Source organism: Ostrinia nubilalis, chromosome 24 (assembly GCF_963855985.1).
Source record: "Ostrinia nubilalis chromosome 24, ilOstNubi1.1, whole genome shotgun sequence".
NCBI classification, from domain to species: domain Eukaryota; kingdom Metazoa; phylum Arthropoda; class Insecta; order Lepidoptera; family Crambidae; genus Ostrinia; species Ostrinia nubilalis.
Genome location: NC_087111.1, coordinates 5125687 through 5141840, shown reverse-complemented (window position 1 = coordinate 5141840; position 16154 = coordinate 5125687). Strand labels below are relative to the sequence as shown.

Genomic DNA, 16154 nt, shown 5'->3' with positions numbered 1-16154 from the left:
GTATAATAATAATGTAATATGCCTTAAAACTTTCTAAATTCCTATTTTATTTCATGTTATAAACCTTAGCAAATCAGTGTAATTGCAAAGTTTTGTAACAAAATTTTTACATTATTACAGATACACCAATTCAACCTGGTAAAATTATAACAATGTCAGTTACACCAAAATTGTGAAGGAAATCTGAAAAGTTCACACCTGAAAATGTCCGTGTAATTGTAATTTTTTTAAAGCTAGAATTTTTTTACGTATACCATTCGAAAGAGCAGAAAAAACTAAGAAAAACTGTATATTTAACTCAAAAACCGTATTTTGTCAGTTACCCCAAGTGAACCTGCAACTGACGATATTTGAATCTCACGAAATAAAAAGGAGGTTAATGCAGATTATTAGTAAGTGTTACTTTCTGAGATACAAATAATATTGATATTAATACGTATAATTGTTAAAACGCTTATGTATACCTATTTATAAGAGATAATACGTAGTAAGGAGCATGCCGCGCGACTTCTCAGGCGTCCTCTTCTTCTGTCACTTGTGTGTTCCAACCTTGGACGAATAAACCACATGACTAGCGATAGATATTTACTTATCGCGTGACCTTTAGCGAGTGACGGAAGCCTTGAAAGTCCATCCAATTGGCTTTCACCTATGGCCCCTATCACGGATCATCAGATCACAAAAGAAAATTAAAGCGAGATGTGACAAGGAGGCATGGCCAGTGACGCAGCAATATGCCAAACAGAACACATTGCTCGCGACAGCAATGTGCCATGAAGTTGACGTTTTATGTATAAATAAACAGTTTATACTTATTGCTTGCGTAGTACAAAATATTATTCGCACAATCCCAAGTAACATTTTACTCCATTTAAGAGTTCAATAGTCGTTCACATGTACTCCACAAGCTGTGTATGTCAGCTGTATACGAGCTGTATAGCTTGCTATAATGCTTTTATAGAACCAGTTTGGGCACAAATTAGACAGCTTTAAGTTCACTATGGCTGTACATTAGCAGTATAATAGCATTATAATAGCAGTTTAAGTAGTAACATCGTACTTAAGGCTGACTTACGGCACTATATGGGACGCAGTGTGAACCATACAACGTACGTGAGGACAATAAAGAGTAACAAGTGGCTAAATGCACAGCTTTCAAAGTTATAAAGTCCGACAAAAGTATTCCAATGCTACCTAAAGTTCACGTGTGTCTTAAATTATTTCCACATTTCAATATTAGTTTGGTATTTGTACGTGAGTGCCAAGAGGGAAACAACTCGGGCGGATAATCATTTATGCAAATAATAACACGGGTTTTAAATACTTAATAATGTTAATGCCATTGGGAATGCAACTTTATCGTGAAATGTATACATATTTACAGCTAAAATATTTACGCGCCTCTGTAAAAACGCGATATTCATTTTAAAATATTTAAAACTGGCTGAGAGGAAATCTACAATTTTCAGTTTTTGATATTGGATTGGCATTATAATTATATTACGGTAATTAATTATAACATGAAACCAAAACTCAATCGCTCTATCTGCGAATTTTGTGATAAATCTGCATTAATTTTGGAGATTTATTTGGTAAATATTTTAGGTTATGTAGAACAAAATGGTGGAAATGAAATACGGCTATGTGAACTGTTATAACTCCAATTTAATGCGGTGAGCGTATATTAGGTTCACATGTGTTCTGTTAGAATGCTGTTATCTATATCGTCACCGTCGTGGCAGAATTAAATAACTGACACTTTTGGCAAAAAAACACTTTTTCCACTTTTTGTATAGTAGAAACTGTTACCTATATTTTGGTCTTACTCTCGTGGCAATATCTATGATATTTCCAAAGATATCTTCAGTTTAGTGAAACTATTGACCATAAATTACAACTCTGATTGTTGTAGAATTTACGTGGCAAAACTGAATAAGTGACTTTATTTAATTCTGCCACAACTCACTGCAAAACATTTCTTCAAATTAATTGTACTAAGAAAGTCAATAAGTGACTTTATTTAATTCTGCCACAACTCAATCCGAAACATTGCTTCATAATACTCGTACAATTGTGTTTTTGATTTATTTAATTTTTGTAATATTACTTTAAATGTTACTTTTAATTTCAATGTTCATTACTCAGATGTTGAATCTGGATAGTTACCTTCATCATCATCATCATTTAAGCCATATAGGACGTCCACTGCCGAACATAGGCCTCCCTCAATGATTTCCAATATGACCGGCTGGTAGCGGTCTGAATCCAGTGCTTTCCTGCTACCTTTATGAAGTCCACGTTGTGCTTTCCGGTACGTGCCCTCCACTCCAGAACCTTGCTGCCCCATCGTCTGTCAGTTCTGCGTACTATGTGCCCTGTCTCTTGTACAGAAAAACTGAGCATAGCCCTCTTCAAAGTATGCTGTGCCACTTTGAGCTTATTTATAACGCCTATAGTAAGAGGCCGCGTTCCCGAGCAGTCATCAGTGGTAACACATACAGATTGTAGATTTTCGTCTTTAGGCACTGAGATATTTTGGACAAAAGGATTTGTGTAGTTTCCCGAATGCTGCCCAGCCGAGTTGGATTCAACCTCTTTCTCTACCTAGCTGAAACGTTTGTCCGAGGTAGACATACTTGTCAACAATCTCGAGATTCGAGCTCCTAACCAAAACTGGGTAGGGCGCAACATAGACACTCGACAAAAGCTTCGTTTTTCCATGTTGTTTACCCGAAGGCCTACCTTTTGGAAGATTAAGGTCTTCGAGCATTGTGCCGAGGTCTTCCAGTGATTTTGCCATGACCACACAATATCGTCGGCAAACCGAAGGTGAATGATGTACTGGTCGTTGATGTTTGTGCCGAATCCTTTCTATTCAAGGAGTTTGAAAGCGTCTTCCAATGCAGCGGTGAATAGTTTCGGAGATCCAGAGATATAACATCTTCCTCATGCCTCGCTGCAGAGGAATCGCCCTCGTACTCCACTCCTGTACTCGGACCAACATGGTGGCGTTTCTGTACAAGCACTTCAGCACCTCGATATGTACCGATACTTTTCAGAAACCGGCTTGTTCGGGAGGCTGGAAGTCATCGAACCTACGCGCGAGATGATTCGTGATAATTTTCGAAAACAGCTTGTAGACATGACTCAGAAGCGAGATGGGTCAGTAATTCTTCAGCAAGGTTTTATCCCCTTTCTTGAAGAAGAGTACCACCACGCTTCTGTTCCATGCCTCTGGCGTTGTTCCCTGGAGTAAGAGAAGTTAAATAGTATCTGAAGGACTTGACTTCAATGTTCAGAAGCTCCGAGGTTATCCCATCATGACCCGGTGCCTTGTTGTTCTTTAGGTGTTTGAGAGCCATCCTAATCTCGTATAGGCTGATAATGCTGATATCCACAATATCTTCGTCGAGGTATATACCTCATATCTAACTAACTAACCTAACTGTCCATAAAACTTTTCAATCTCACCCAGAACCTCGGCTTTTGTTGACGTTACACCACCTTCCGCAGTCTTCAGCTTCGTCAGCTAGCTTCGCCCAATAGAGTTGTCTCTTGCGAACACTGTCGAGCCTTGGTTCCGCTCTATCGCCTCTTTAATACTATTTATTTGTTTTAAAGTTGCGAACATCATGTCGCAAGGACTTCCATATCTGTCTATTGAGCTACCGATGCGCCTTAGCGTCAACGGAGATCTGCAGTGACATTGAACGTCGTTCTGCCATGACGTTGAGGGTAAGGGATCCCTATGGATCCCTAGGGAGAGACAGTTTTATTGTTTTTGGATAATTTTAATTTTGATATTCATTTTGATGTTGGTTCTTTCAATTTGATTTCAATGTTATAGCAATCTGATGTTGATGGTTACCATACCAATTTGATAAACATTTATAAGTATTAAATAAATAGGTATATTCTAGTATTATATTTTAACAATTTTACAGATTTTGACTAAAATCGCATTAACAAAACAAATAAAATAAAATGAATAAATCAACATTTAGGTCAATAAAAGTGTGGCAAAATTAAACAAGTGTACTTATTCAATGGAAATATTCGTTTTTGTAATACCTCGGTTTTGGCAAAACTAAATAAGTGACATACAAAAACTAAATAACTGCAACTTAGTTGTAAAATACGGTTGTGGCAAAACTAAATAATTACATTTTTATTTTTTTTATTTAAAATAATACAAAGTAACATCATCGAAGAATATTGAATTAATAAAGGTAAATTTGCTGTATAAAATATCAAAAGACCGACAGTAAAATATTTTTACCCTTAAAAGTTATCGCCATTTTTAACGAAAAAAAACACAGAAACGTGAATATCTCGCAACTTTGGTTTTGTCAGTTATTTAATTCTGCCACGACGGTGACGATATGATGTTCCACATTTGTACCACTACAGCGCTAATGTCTATAAATTTATTCTAATGTGAACTTATGTACAGCTTTAAGATGTACCTAGTTCAGGTCAATTGTGTATCTTTAATTCTTTCAAATACTGAAATTTTAGAGATCCGCAATAAAAAATATTAATGTCCGTTAAATCGCCTAGCCCAGGTACTAATACCTAGTCAAGTATGAATACCTAAAGCATCAGACGGTAGTGTTCCCGGTTTAAATTCGTTTATTATGCTTGACAATTTATTTATTCAAAGCGGAATGAGGAATACGATTTTCAATAGCCCATGTTCTTATTTTTTTTTGCGAAAGGTTAAATAATTGTCCAAATCAAAATGGTATTCACTATCACAAGAACTGCAATCATCACACTCTGATATCTGGTATATTTTGAAGGGAAATTTCAGGTTCAGGCATAATATTTTCCTCTGCATCATGTACAGAACCACCATGAACAACTAAAAACAGGCTTGGGGAAATGTGTAATAGAATATCACATTCACATTCGTGTTCAGCTTAAAGCAAATAAGAGTAGTACTTGTGGACAAATAAACTGCTATTGATGTAAATGGACAACACATATAGTCCTTTTAACAGCCTACAGTGTACATGCGAACCATTGAAACACTTTTGTACAGATAGTAACAAAAGGTTATTTTAATTATCACAAACAAGTCCTACTACAGCTACTAGCTGTATAACAGTCTAAAACAAGTAAACATAACAGCCTTTGGCTTTATAAATGACCACGTGTGTTCTATTAAAATGCTAGCTGTATAACATCGTACAAGTAGGCCGTTAAACAGCGATTGCCGTATCTCTACCCTCCTATAATGCTCTTAGTCAGATGGCTGACTAAAGGATAGTTGTTAGAGTATTATAACACCAACAATCGTATAAAAGTATAACTCTACACTAGTCTACACTCCTATAAGTCCCTTAGACAGGTATAGGTGTAATTAATTGCAATAATACAGCTTATACATCACGAGTGAACTGTACTAATGCTTTAAGTACACATTGGAACTAAATGTGAACTCTTAAATGGAGTAAAATGTTACTTGGGATGAGTATCTACTGATATTGTGTTGAGTACTGACGTTGAGCACATTGAGTGGATAATGAGCACAACCAAACTAAAAAAAAAAAAAAAAAAATTCGTAATTGACTGCGTATGTAGTGGTGCTGTATGCTATGTACGTACATTACTATGGCAACGAATAGTCGTATTGAATGCATCGTGTGCATTCTGTGCATGACACACACTCTTCGCGAAGTATTTTTTTTTGTTTTGATTACCTTGTGTGTATGAATTCCTAACGCGACACTGGGTTTCGAAATCAGCGCATTGGTTGGCATTTCTCTAGATCAGCCGAAGGACGTCCACAGCTGGACGGGGGCCTCCCCCAAGGATTTCCAGAAGGACCGGGCCTGCGCCGCCGGCATCCAGGCACATAATTGTAAGCATATTATATTATGTATTATAATATAATATCAGTAGAGAAAGTTCAGCTATCAAGTGAGAAAATCATACATTTCCCACAATAAATCAGGCACTGTTTAAAGTTAGAGAGGAGAGATTGAATAGTCACCTGGAGCTCATACATAACTCGAAAGGGACTATTCATTCATAAACATGCTGATGATGTATGGAATTACATGTGCTCCTGCAATATTCCATGTAGGTAACCCGGATGGAGATTCTATACTTGTCACATACGAGTATTACTATAGATAATGTTGTCGGTCAAAAGAAAACTGTGAATATCTTAATACGAAAGTTCAGTTTCTTGAACACGAACATGGAGTCATCCCTCTGAAAAAATATTGTAGTTAATAATGATTTTGGAGCACCGACTAACATCACAGAACTACAAAGTTTTATTGGCCTGGTCAGCGAGGTAGGAAAATGGATTTCTCACTTGGCAACGATCACGAGGCCATTATAGGGGCTGTTGCGACAGAAGTAGGTTAGGGTATAATATAACCGATATTAAAGAAGCTGTGGGTAGCCGTCAACATGCTTTTGTGATAAATTAAACGCGGCCCGCCAGGGCCAGCCACGGCAACATCAGCCATGACGTCCATGAGCCATGGGATTATTACAACCCTGAATATAAAATATTGATGATGACTGTTAAAGGTCCTGTAGTGTACGCTGTATTAGTACAGTGCAATGACAAGGGACCACAAAACATCGTTTTGGGGATAAAAGGGGGCGTCCATAAATTACGTGAGACTTTTAGGGGGGGGAGGGGGTCAACGAAAACCTCACTAAATCTCATGTGGGGGAGAGGGGGGGTCTCGGAAAATATCACGTAATTTTTCCCGCAAGAAATAGAGTAAAATTGCCAGAAAACTGGGTTATTGAAGTAAAAAAAAAATTTTTTTTATGATGATAATGACAATTTATTCCAAACCGTCTAAATCAAATTAAACTAAAAATGCCTCCATCTGCATTGTGAACACTAAAGATGCAGAATAAATGTTAAATTAAGAAAATTCGAAATAAAAAAAAAACGTCATCGGCATCGCTATTGTATTATAAATTGACCAAGTGCGTGTCGTGCCACGAGCAGTGTAGGGTTCCGTAGTTGTCTGTCGTTACCACAATATAATATACGGCGAGTATATCACCCACCTTCGTTTCGCGGACGATATCGTAGTCATGGCTGAGACCGTGGAGGACCTAAACACAATGCTCGACGGCCTCAGTAGAGCCTCTCAACAAGTGGGTCTTAAAATGAACATGGACAAGACAAAAATTATGTCAAATGCCCGTGTTGTACCCACTCCTCTGAAGGTTGGAGACACTACACTCGAAGTTGTTGACAATTATGTATACCTGGGACAAACAGTCCAGTTAGGTAGGTCCAACTTCGAGAAAGAGGTTAATCGTCGAATCCAACTCGGCTGGGCAGCGTTCGGGAAGCTTCGCGAAATTCTCACGTCCGAAATACCGCAGTGTCTCAAGTCAAAAGTATTTGACCAGTGTGTGTTGCCAGTGATGGTGTATGGCTCTGAGACGTGGTCGCTTACTATGGGCCTCATAAGAAGGCTCAAGGTCACCCAAAGAGCGATGGAGCGTGCTATGCTCGGAGTTTCCCTGCGTGATCGAATCAGAAATGAGGAGATCCGTAGGAGAACCAGAGTGACTGACATAGCCCGCAGAATCGCTAAAATCAAGTGGCAGTGGGCGGGGCACATAGCTCGAAGAGCTGATGGCCGCTGGGGCAGAAAAGTTCTTGAGTGGCGACCACGAGCTGGAAGACGTAGCGTGGGCAGGCCTCCCACTAGGTGGACCGACGATCTGGTGAAGGTCGCGGGAAGTACCTGGATGCAAGCGGCGCAGGACCGGTCTTTGTGGAAATCTTTGGGGGAGGCCTTTGTCCAGCAGTGGACGTCTTTCGGCTGAAACGACCACAATATATTTCAGAAGCAAGCAATTACTTCATCTAAAGTCACTTTTCATTTTTTCTTCTAAGGAATTTTTACTGGTTAAGAAATTGTATAATACATGAGTCAAATGACTATTACTCTTAAACTAAGTAATGTATCTTAACCGTTATAGTTTTCCTTGAAAAAATTCATCCCCACTTTACATGCAGGGGAGCTACCCTAGAAATTTTTTTTTTTTTCAAAATTTTATTTTACCGTTTTGTCGGCGTGATTAATATAGGTACATACCTTCACAAAATTACAGCTCCCCAGTGCCAATAGTTTCCAAGCGAAACCTCGGACAGACAGACAGACATATCGAAACTATAAGGGTTCCTTGTCAGAACTACGGAACCCTAAAAAATGACATTACATACGTATGAAAATATTATGTATTCGTAGTTAAAGTAACCAATAGTCAAATTTGACAGATGTCAAATGACAAGTGGATAAATAACAGAAAAAATGTTTTTATAACAATGTTTAACTTGATATAGTACATTTTTTAACTATTAGTTTACATTTTATTAATATTTAACCATTAGTAGCAAATTTTAACAATTAGTTATTTTAACTTATGAATGAATCAAAAAACTGGTCCTAGGTTGAAGCAATTGCTTGTCTTACTAAACGACGGGAAGCTACGGAACCCTGCACTGCGCGTGGCACGACACTGGGTTACTGATTTTTTCATATAAATCTAATAGACTCGAAGCACAGACATTGCAAAATAGGCATTTTATTAAATATCACGTGAGATTAGGGGGGTGGGGGAGGGGGTCAGGCAAAATCTCACCAAATCTCACCAAGGGGGGCGGGGGGGTTGAAAAATGGCCAAAATTGTCTCACGTAATTTATGGACGCCCCCAAACTGGTGAGCGCCGTTGTTGCCAGACTGAAAAGAATGTGCTGTTGTATGAGCGGTCGAGCACTTACTCAATAATATATTTTTATACTAAAAATAATAGCAGTTGGAAATAATATTGGGTTCCTGGTTCAAACCTGGTGCCCACATAAGAGATAGGTGTTAAAATTGAGGTTTTATGGGATAAAGTAAAGTGCAGCCTTAAAAGGAATAATCCAAGCAGACCTAGCACTTTGCAAACTAACAAAATGTGATAGAGCATAATTACACATTTACCAACTATATTTTATCCACTTTCAACTATCAACTTACCTTTAGATTTTGATAGCATTAAATCGCAAAAAACGTTAATTACTAAATACGGTACTTTAAAGTGGATTATTTTTATTTTATTTAAATTATTATTCCATGAAATAATTATTTTCTTTAAAACAAGGAAAGGGTTGTAGTGTCTATAGCATAATGATGTATTAAGTATATCTATGCTATCATCTCAAGTGACTCAGTGGAGGCAAAGCATAGGGACAAGGAAATGAAGGAATAATGTAAGGTATATACAGATAGGAAGAGAAAAGAAAAAGAAATGCGAGTTAAAACCAGGGGATAAAGTTTACATAAATAATTATTTCAAAAAACTAAAAACACGCTTGTAGATAAACTGAATATCTTAAGACGAATCTAATGAGGCCAAACTCGATATGTTGACTAAAAGGCAATCCAAGGTTCCATCAGCCACTTTTTAGTCCCATCATCGGATCAGCTCGATGGAACCATAGTATTATATTGTCATATAAATGTACATTTAATTGCCAATTTTCATGATGTATCATCAGAAGTGCGTGTAATTCAGATTCTTAGACTTTATTACATAGATCGTTAAAAGACTTGCAAGTCGACCTAATAAAAGCGTGTTAAAAATATGACTAGAGAAAATAAATTGAGTTTGAATCGCGACATTACACACAGTAACTAAAAGTATAGGAGGATATTCAAATACATACAAAACTATAAAAAAAAATAAGAGTACTAGGACAATGGAAAGTGATGGACCAGAATGAGGGTGATTAATCAGAAGCTAATAGCAATATTATGGATACTGAAAATAGTAAAACAGTGAAGCAATAATGATCAAATGATTAAAACAAAGCGCCTAATAAAGAAGCGCCTCAAAAGTTAATTAAATAATAAATTGTATTTATTTCAAATTAAAACAAGGGAGGGATGTAGTGTATAGACATTTGTCTCGAGCGCATACGTCACAGCCCAGTCAGCGGTGGGGGCATTCGGCGTCCGACCGTGGTGCGGGCAGGTCGTGCTGTGTGCGTAGGCGAGCCAAATAATAATCTAATGGCGGAGATAAAGGTGTACAATACAGTTTGCAAACACTGCAAAAGATGAGTTATAATCAGGATTAATAAAATAATAGGTAGTATCGGAAAAATTAGTTCTTAGATCAATATTTAACTCAAACAGTTCATTTTATACAATTTATTTAACCTACTTTATACTTTGATTTGTTTTTTTAGGTAAGTATTTATAAAAAGTTTTTTGAATATAGTTCCAAAATACTGAACTGTCCTATGCATGACATTGACAGCGGGGTGCCACCGTCAATACCGGATCACTGGTAGCGCCCCCCTGTCATTGAGTTTGGTGGGACAGTTCAGAGCCCCGATTACGGTAACTTTCAACGTCTACAATCCAGACACGCTTCTCGATTCTGCGATACGATTGGTCGTTCAACAGCGTACGTCAGCTGTTTTGACCAATCGTATCGCAGAATCGAGAAGCGTGTCTGGATTGTAGACGTTAAAAATTACCGTAATCGGGGCTCTGCTTGGGTCATCTATAGCCGCGCCACGGCCGCGCGTATAGATGACCCACGCTGAACTGTCCCGCCAAACTCAATGACAGGGGGGCGCTACCATCGTTCAACTTTATGGTTTCCAACATGGCAAAAATCGGAACCAGCGATTCGGTATAGACGGTGGCGCCCCGCTGTCAATGTCATCGATAGGACAGTTCAGTATTTTGGAACTATAGTGCCATTTCAGTGTTACCAATGCCATTAATACGTTAAAAAATTGTAATTTACTTTGGTCCAAATCATACTAAAAACTTTTTTTTTTACTTTATAGCGTATAACTTAAAATAATCCACAAAAAACACTTTTATCTCGTTCAGTTACAGTAAAATTTTAATTTAAAACAAAATTCAAAATAGATTAATTTCATTTACACCGTTTTAAACATAGATATGGTTTTTATAGCCTGACCAGGAACATAAAAACCCTCGCCATGTTGCGGAAAACTAATGGTACTAATTTCTTTTAATGGCAACAGTAACTGAAAACTTCATTGACATGTCACCTTGCATGTCAGTCTATTGCTGTCAAAGTGTAAACAAACTTTATTTTAAATGTGCGCAATTGATTTTGTGAATGAAATTGCTAAAATCTTTTTATAGTCGTGAAAGAAAAGTGGTTCACAATGTGTTAAAGTATTTGTCGAAGAGAAATACCAAGGGTTCGGACAATATTTTCATTGAATAATGTTTCCAACAAAGGTTGTCAAATTGACTGACATGTTTATCGTATAGTACAGTCCACTATGAAAATTAGCTGTGGTTTGTTTCAACTACCTATTTTAAAGTTTTTTGTCACTTTCTAAGTGTTGAATTTTATGGAATTGGGAAAGAAGTACCGAGTTTGAAGCGTTCATGAGCAGACATTGCAGTTGAATATTCAAGTTCTGAATTTGATTATTGATAAATAATAAAATAAATCCTACTAGCTCGATTGATGGTTTCATTTAATTTATTTAAACTAGGTTACCTATAATAATATTTTTTCGTTAATATATGAAAATATCAAATTAGCCCGATACATAAAGTTAGCCTATTAATTTAACACGGGTGCGACTATACTCAGTGTTGCACTATCAAATGCAATTGACGCGCCTCTATGCCAGGGTTTTTATGTTCCTGGTCAGGCTATAAAATATGTTTTGGGTAGATTCGGTCCGTCACTTGTCACCACCTGTTTTTTGTTGGTCGTTCAATCAGTGTTGCCAGAAGGTTACTTTTGTAACCTTTTAGGTTACTTTTGAACTGCATTGGTTACTTTTAGGTTACACTTCTAATGAAAAGGTTACTTTTAGGTGATTTTTCAGAAATTGTAGAATTAACTTTTACAGGTTATTCAGTAAAAATATTAATAGTGAGAATTTAAAAATTATGTCATAAACTGCATTTAAACATGAATTTCATTTATTATTTGTTAAAGACAATGAGTTTTAGCAAATGTTTTTTTATACGACCGGTCACTTTTCGGTCTTCATGGAATGGTCAAAATTTAGGTAAACATGAACCATCCATGAACAACCTTACACAATCGCTCCGCACCCCCCCCCCCCCCCCCCCCCCCCCGTATGAAGGTTACTTTTTATTCAAAAAGGTTACATTTTTTTATATTTCTGGTAATTTCTGACAAGACCCGACTGGTAACACTGCGTTCAATACGTCAATGTCACTTTCTGGTTGATTTCTTTCTTTCTGCGGCCAATTTTAATTTGTAAATTAAATTAATTGCCTAGATATCTTGTAACTGCAGAAGATTGAATTTTATCTCATCTGAAAGTAAACGTAAAGATGTCGTTCTTAGTAAAACAACTTACTCGCAGGGTATGTTTTCATCATTAGGCATCCTATCGCAATATTTTTTAGTACGGTATTTTCGAATAATTCACGTAATTTAACCCACAGGTGCTGGCCCCGGCGCTCTCTACACTCAAACAAGTTAATTTCTCTACCAGTAAGTATTTATTATTTGGTATAATCTCCAAAAAAACTGTTTTAGTTACGTAAATTATAACCTCTTTCGAACCGCTTCAGTTATTTTGTTAACTTCGTAGTGCGCAGTAAAAATGATAGGTATTATTTTTAAAAGCTTTTTTTAACAAGACCTAGTTAATCAAGTTTCAAAACAAGTATCAGCAATCTATAACTTCTTACCACATTTTTTCTCTATTACAGCAACTGCAGTCTTCACTCCTAAAGTCCAGAAGCCTGCACCAGACTTCTCAGCCACTGCCGTTGTCAACGGTGAATTCAACAATCTCAAACTGGCAGACTTCGCTGGCAAATACGTTGTTTTGCTTTTCTACCCGTTAGATTTGTAAGTTTACATTAACACAGTTTATTACATGCTCAAGAATTAATTATTGTAAAGAAATTCCAGATACAATGGGAAATCTTTTGTGTCAATCATTAAAATCTGTGCCACCTACCCACACTCATAAAGGTCCAAAATCTGTTTCCATAAACCTTAAAACATACTCAATTTTTTATATTTCTAACTTTTGCGTTGTATTAGTAACTACACTGTAATAGTTACATAAAGCACTATAATTTCTTATATTTTCAGCACATTTGTCTGCCCAACGGAGCTAATTGCGTTCAGTGACCGAGCAAAAGAGTTCGCTAACATCGGTTGCCAAGTTATCGGTATCTCCACAGACTCGGAATACAGCCACTTAGCATGGACTAACACCCCCAGGAAGGTAACTTTGTAGTTACTTGTTTATTTGTCCCTAAAGAACTTTTATATTCCTCATACAAATTGTTAGCTGATTGGCCTTTTGGCTTTTGTATTGTATAAGACAGCCTGACCAAAATATTAGCCAACAAGAAGTCTAGTCTGTGGGGCTCTTTATTTTATACCCACAAGGTGAACACTAAACTAAACTACCTACCTACATTGTAAGATTTATCATTTTTATAGTTATTGAATTTGAAATGATGAGTGATTATTGAACTATTAATGATAAAACATCAAATTCTGGCAAATATAATAAAAAATGTGCCAAATTAGTTACTACTATAAGATTTGGTTATTATCATAGTTTTTGAGATTGGCACATACATTTTTCTTGCTTTTATAATTTTCAGGAAGGTGGAGTGGGCAAATTAGATTTTCCGCTATTAGCTGACTACAAGAAAACCATTTCATCAGACTATGGTGTGCTTATAGATGAGGGGATCGCACTCCGTGGTAAGTTTTCATGTTAATTTTCTTTGCTTTGATTATAAAATGAGGTTATCATGTTAAATTTCTAATATTACATGGGAGCACTAGCATTAGCTGATAAAAATGAAATTATCATACTGATAAAATATTAATGTTATCACTCAAATCCATTTGTTACTAAGCTGTGTCCAATTTCATTTTACACAAAATATTACCAATAAAGTATACTACTAACATACAATATGCTAAAGGTCTCAGGTGGGTTCAATGCCTACATAATGCATCTTTATACATAACTAGCTGACCCGGCGAACTTTGTTCCGCCTTAATGGCAATAAATAAGCAGACTTTTTTTTTAGAACGGGATAAAAAGTATCCTATGTCCTTCTCCTGGCTCTAAACTACCTCCCTGACAATTTTCAGCTAAATCGGTTCAGCAGTTCTTGAGTTATAAGTGGTGTAACTAACACGACTTTCTTTTATATATATAGATTGTTTGTTTGTATTAATCTAGCTAGATGATTTTCAAAATATTGTTATACTAATGCAGTAGTCTAAAATGTCCAAAGATACAAACATTTATTTACTAAACTGTCTTTTCTACTTCAGGCATGTTCATCATCGACAAAAACGGTATTCTCCGGCATATGTCAGTCAATGACTTACCAGTAGGCCGCTCTGTGGAAGAAGCGCTGAGACTTGTGAAAGCATTCCAGTTCTCTGATAAACATGGAGAAGGTAAGTCTATAAGAACTACAGAGTGGAATTTTGTAATGCCATCTGGAGGGAAAGTACTCTTAATACTGCAGATAGAAAATTTTACTAAAAGAAAACATTCCTTTATTTTTGAAAAGAAAGAGAACTGCATTTATAGATTTTCGAAAATTCACTATCATACCATACAATTTTCTGTACGTAATTAAAATAATTTAAGATTTTATGGATTTCCTTTCATTTGATTTATCAAGTTTGTTAGAGAGATTTCATCCTTATACTTGACCCTAACGATTGATGCAATAAAAATACAGGGTGTAATTTTTAACAGATTTTAGTTGGTTCGATTCCCGGGTGTGGCAAGCAAATTTTTGGAAATCTTTGAATGCAGTCCTATTTCTTTTCAAAAATAAAGGAATGTTTTCTTTGAGAATTTTTTTCTATCTCTAATATTAACGGTACTTTGCCTCCAGGTGGCATTACAAAATTCCACCCTGTATAGTTTCGTTTCAATTTAATGTCATTAACTGCTGGGTAAAGGCCTCACCCTCTGAATTCCATAGTGACCATTACTAAAACGTAGTATAGTCATAAGTCAGTGTTCGTGAGATCCAAAGTAGCCAACACGTCTTTGTTACAATTGGAATAAGGTTGTGTTGTCAACTTTTTGGCCAATTGAGTGTCACGAACTATTTGACGCTGACTGTACAGGCAAGTCTCCCACTCGATAGACCGCTGATCTGGTAAAAATCGCGGGAAGACTCGGGAAGCGAGCAGCGCAGATTGCAGAAGTGGTTGTTAAAATCTACTAAAGCCTGGTCCGTGAGCACGTAGAATCCCGTCCAATGACCCCAAGCTACCCATCCTTATCGCTCGCGCGTAATTATGTTGCTGTCGCGACTGTGCGACGCGCGCCCGCAGTGAGTGTGCGAGCGCGACAGCAACATAACTACGTGCGAGCGACAAGGATGGGCAGCTTGGGGTCATTGGACGGGATTCTACGTGCTCACGGACCAGGCTTTACTACAATCAACTGTATTAAAGTTATATTTGTGTATTTGTAATAGGTGTGTATCAATCAATACCATGCACTGTGATTTAATTTATTAGCAATTAGAACATTTGTTGTGAGGCATTAAAGCAACAATAGCCCAAACTGCCGATTCGATCGGTCCGTAGTTCAATCCCCGTCGTTTAAACAATATTTTAGTCCTAATCACAGTATTTTCTTACTCATTTTGTCTTTCTGTTTACAGTTTGCCCAGCTAACTGGAACCCAGAGACAAACGCGGACACAATCAAGCCAAACCCCAAGGAAAGCAAAGAGTACTTCCAGAAAGCAAACTAGCTTGCAAGTTAGTTCTATTTTCCTACCAATAGATGGCGACTGTAGCAACTATGCATCTCACATATGAAGTTTTTAATAGTTTTATAACTTGCATAATGGGTTTTGGTATTTAACCGTATGGTCGGCTCGAATACTAAGTATTTATTGAACAAAAACCAAAAGGCATTTATTTTAAGGTAAAATGAAAATAAGATCAATTTTAGTTTTAAAACCGGATTTAATCCAACGTTTAGATCAAAGTCTTCTGTTTCAAAGGTGTTTTAATTATAAAGTTTTGTTATAAATACTGTTTTATTTTTAAATTCCTTGCTTAATTACCTAGATATAATATTTTCTTCAAAAAGCTTTTAAACGACA

At 36.8% G+C, this 16154-nt stretch overlaps 1 protein-coding gene across 1 annotated transcript; it reads left to right on the top strand.

The window, feature by feature from the left end:
• The first annotated feature begins 12255 nt into the window (after positions 1–12255).
• Positions 12256–16081, top strand: LOC135083893 (peroxiredoxin-2-like). Its single transcript, XM_063978647.1, has 7 exons — positions 12256–12390; positions 12472–12520; positions 12742–12883; positions 13133–13268; positions 13657–13759; positions 14345–14473; positions 15706–16081. Exons 1-7 carry the CDS (start codon positions 12358–12360, stop codon positions 15795–15797), a joined length of 684 nt encoding a protein of 227 aa, XP_063834717.1. The 5' UTR covers positions 12256–12357; the 3' UTR covers positions 15798–16081.
• The last annotated feature ends 73 nt before the right edge of the window (positions 16082–16154 follow it).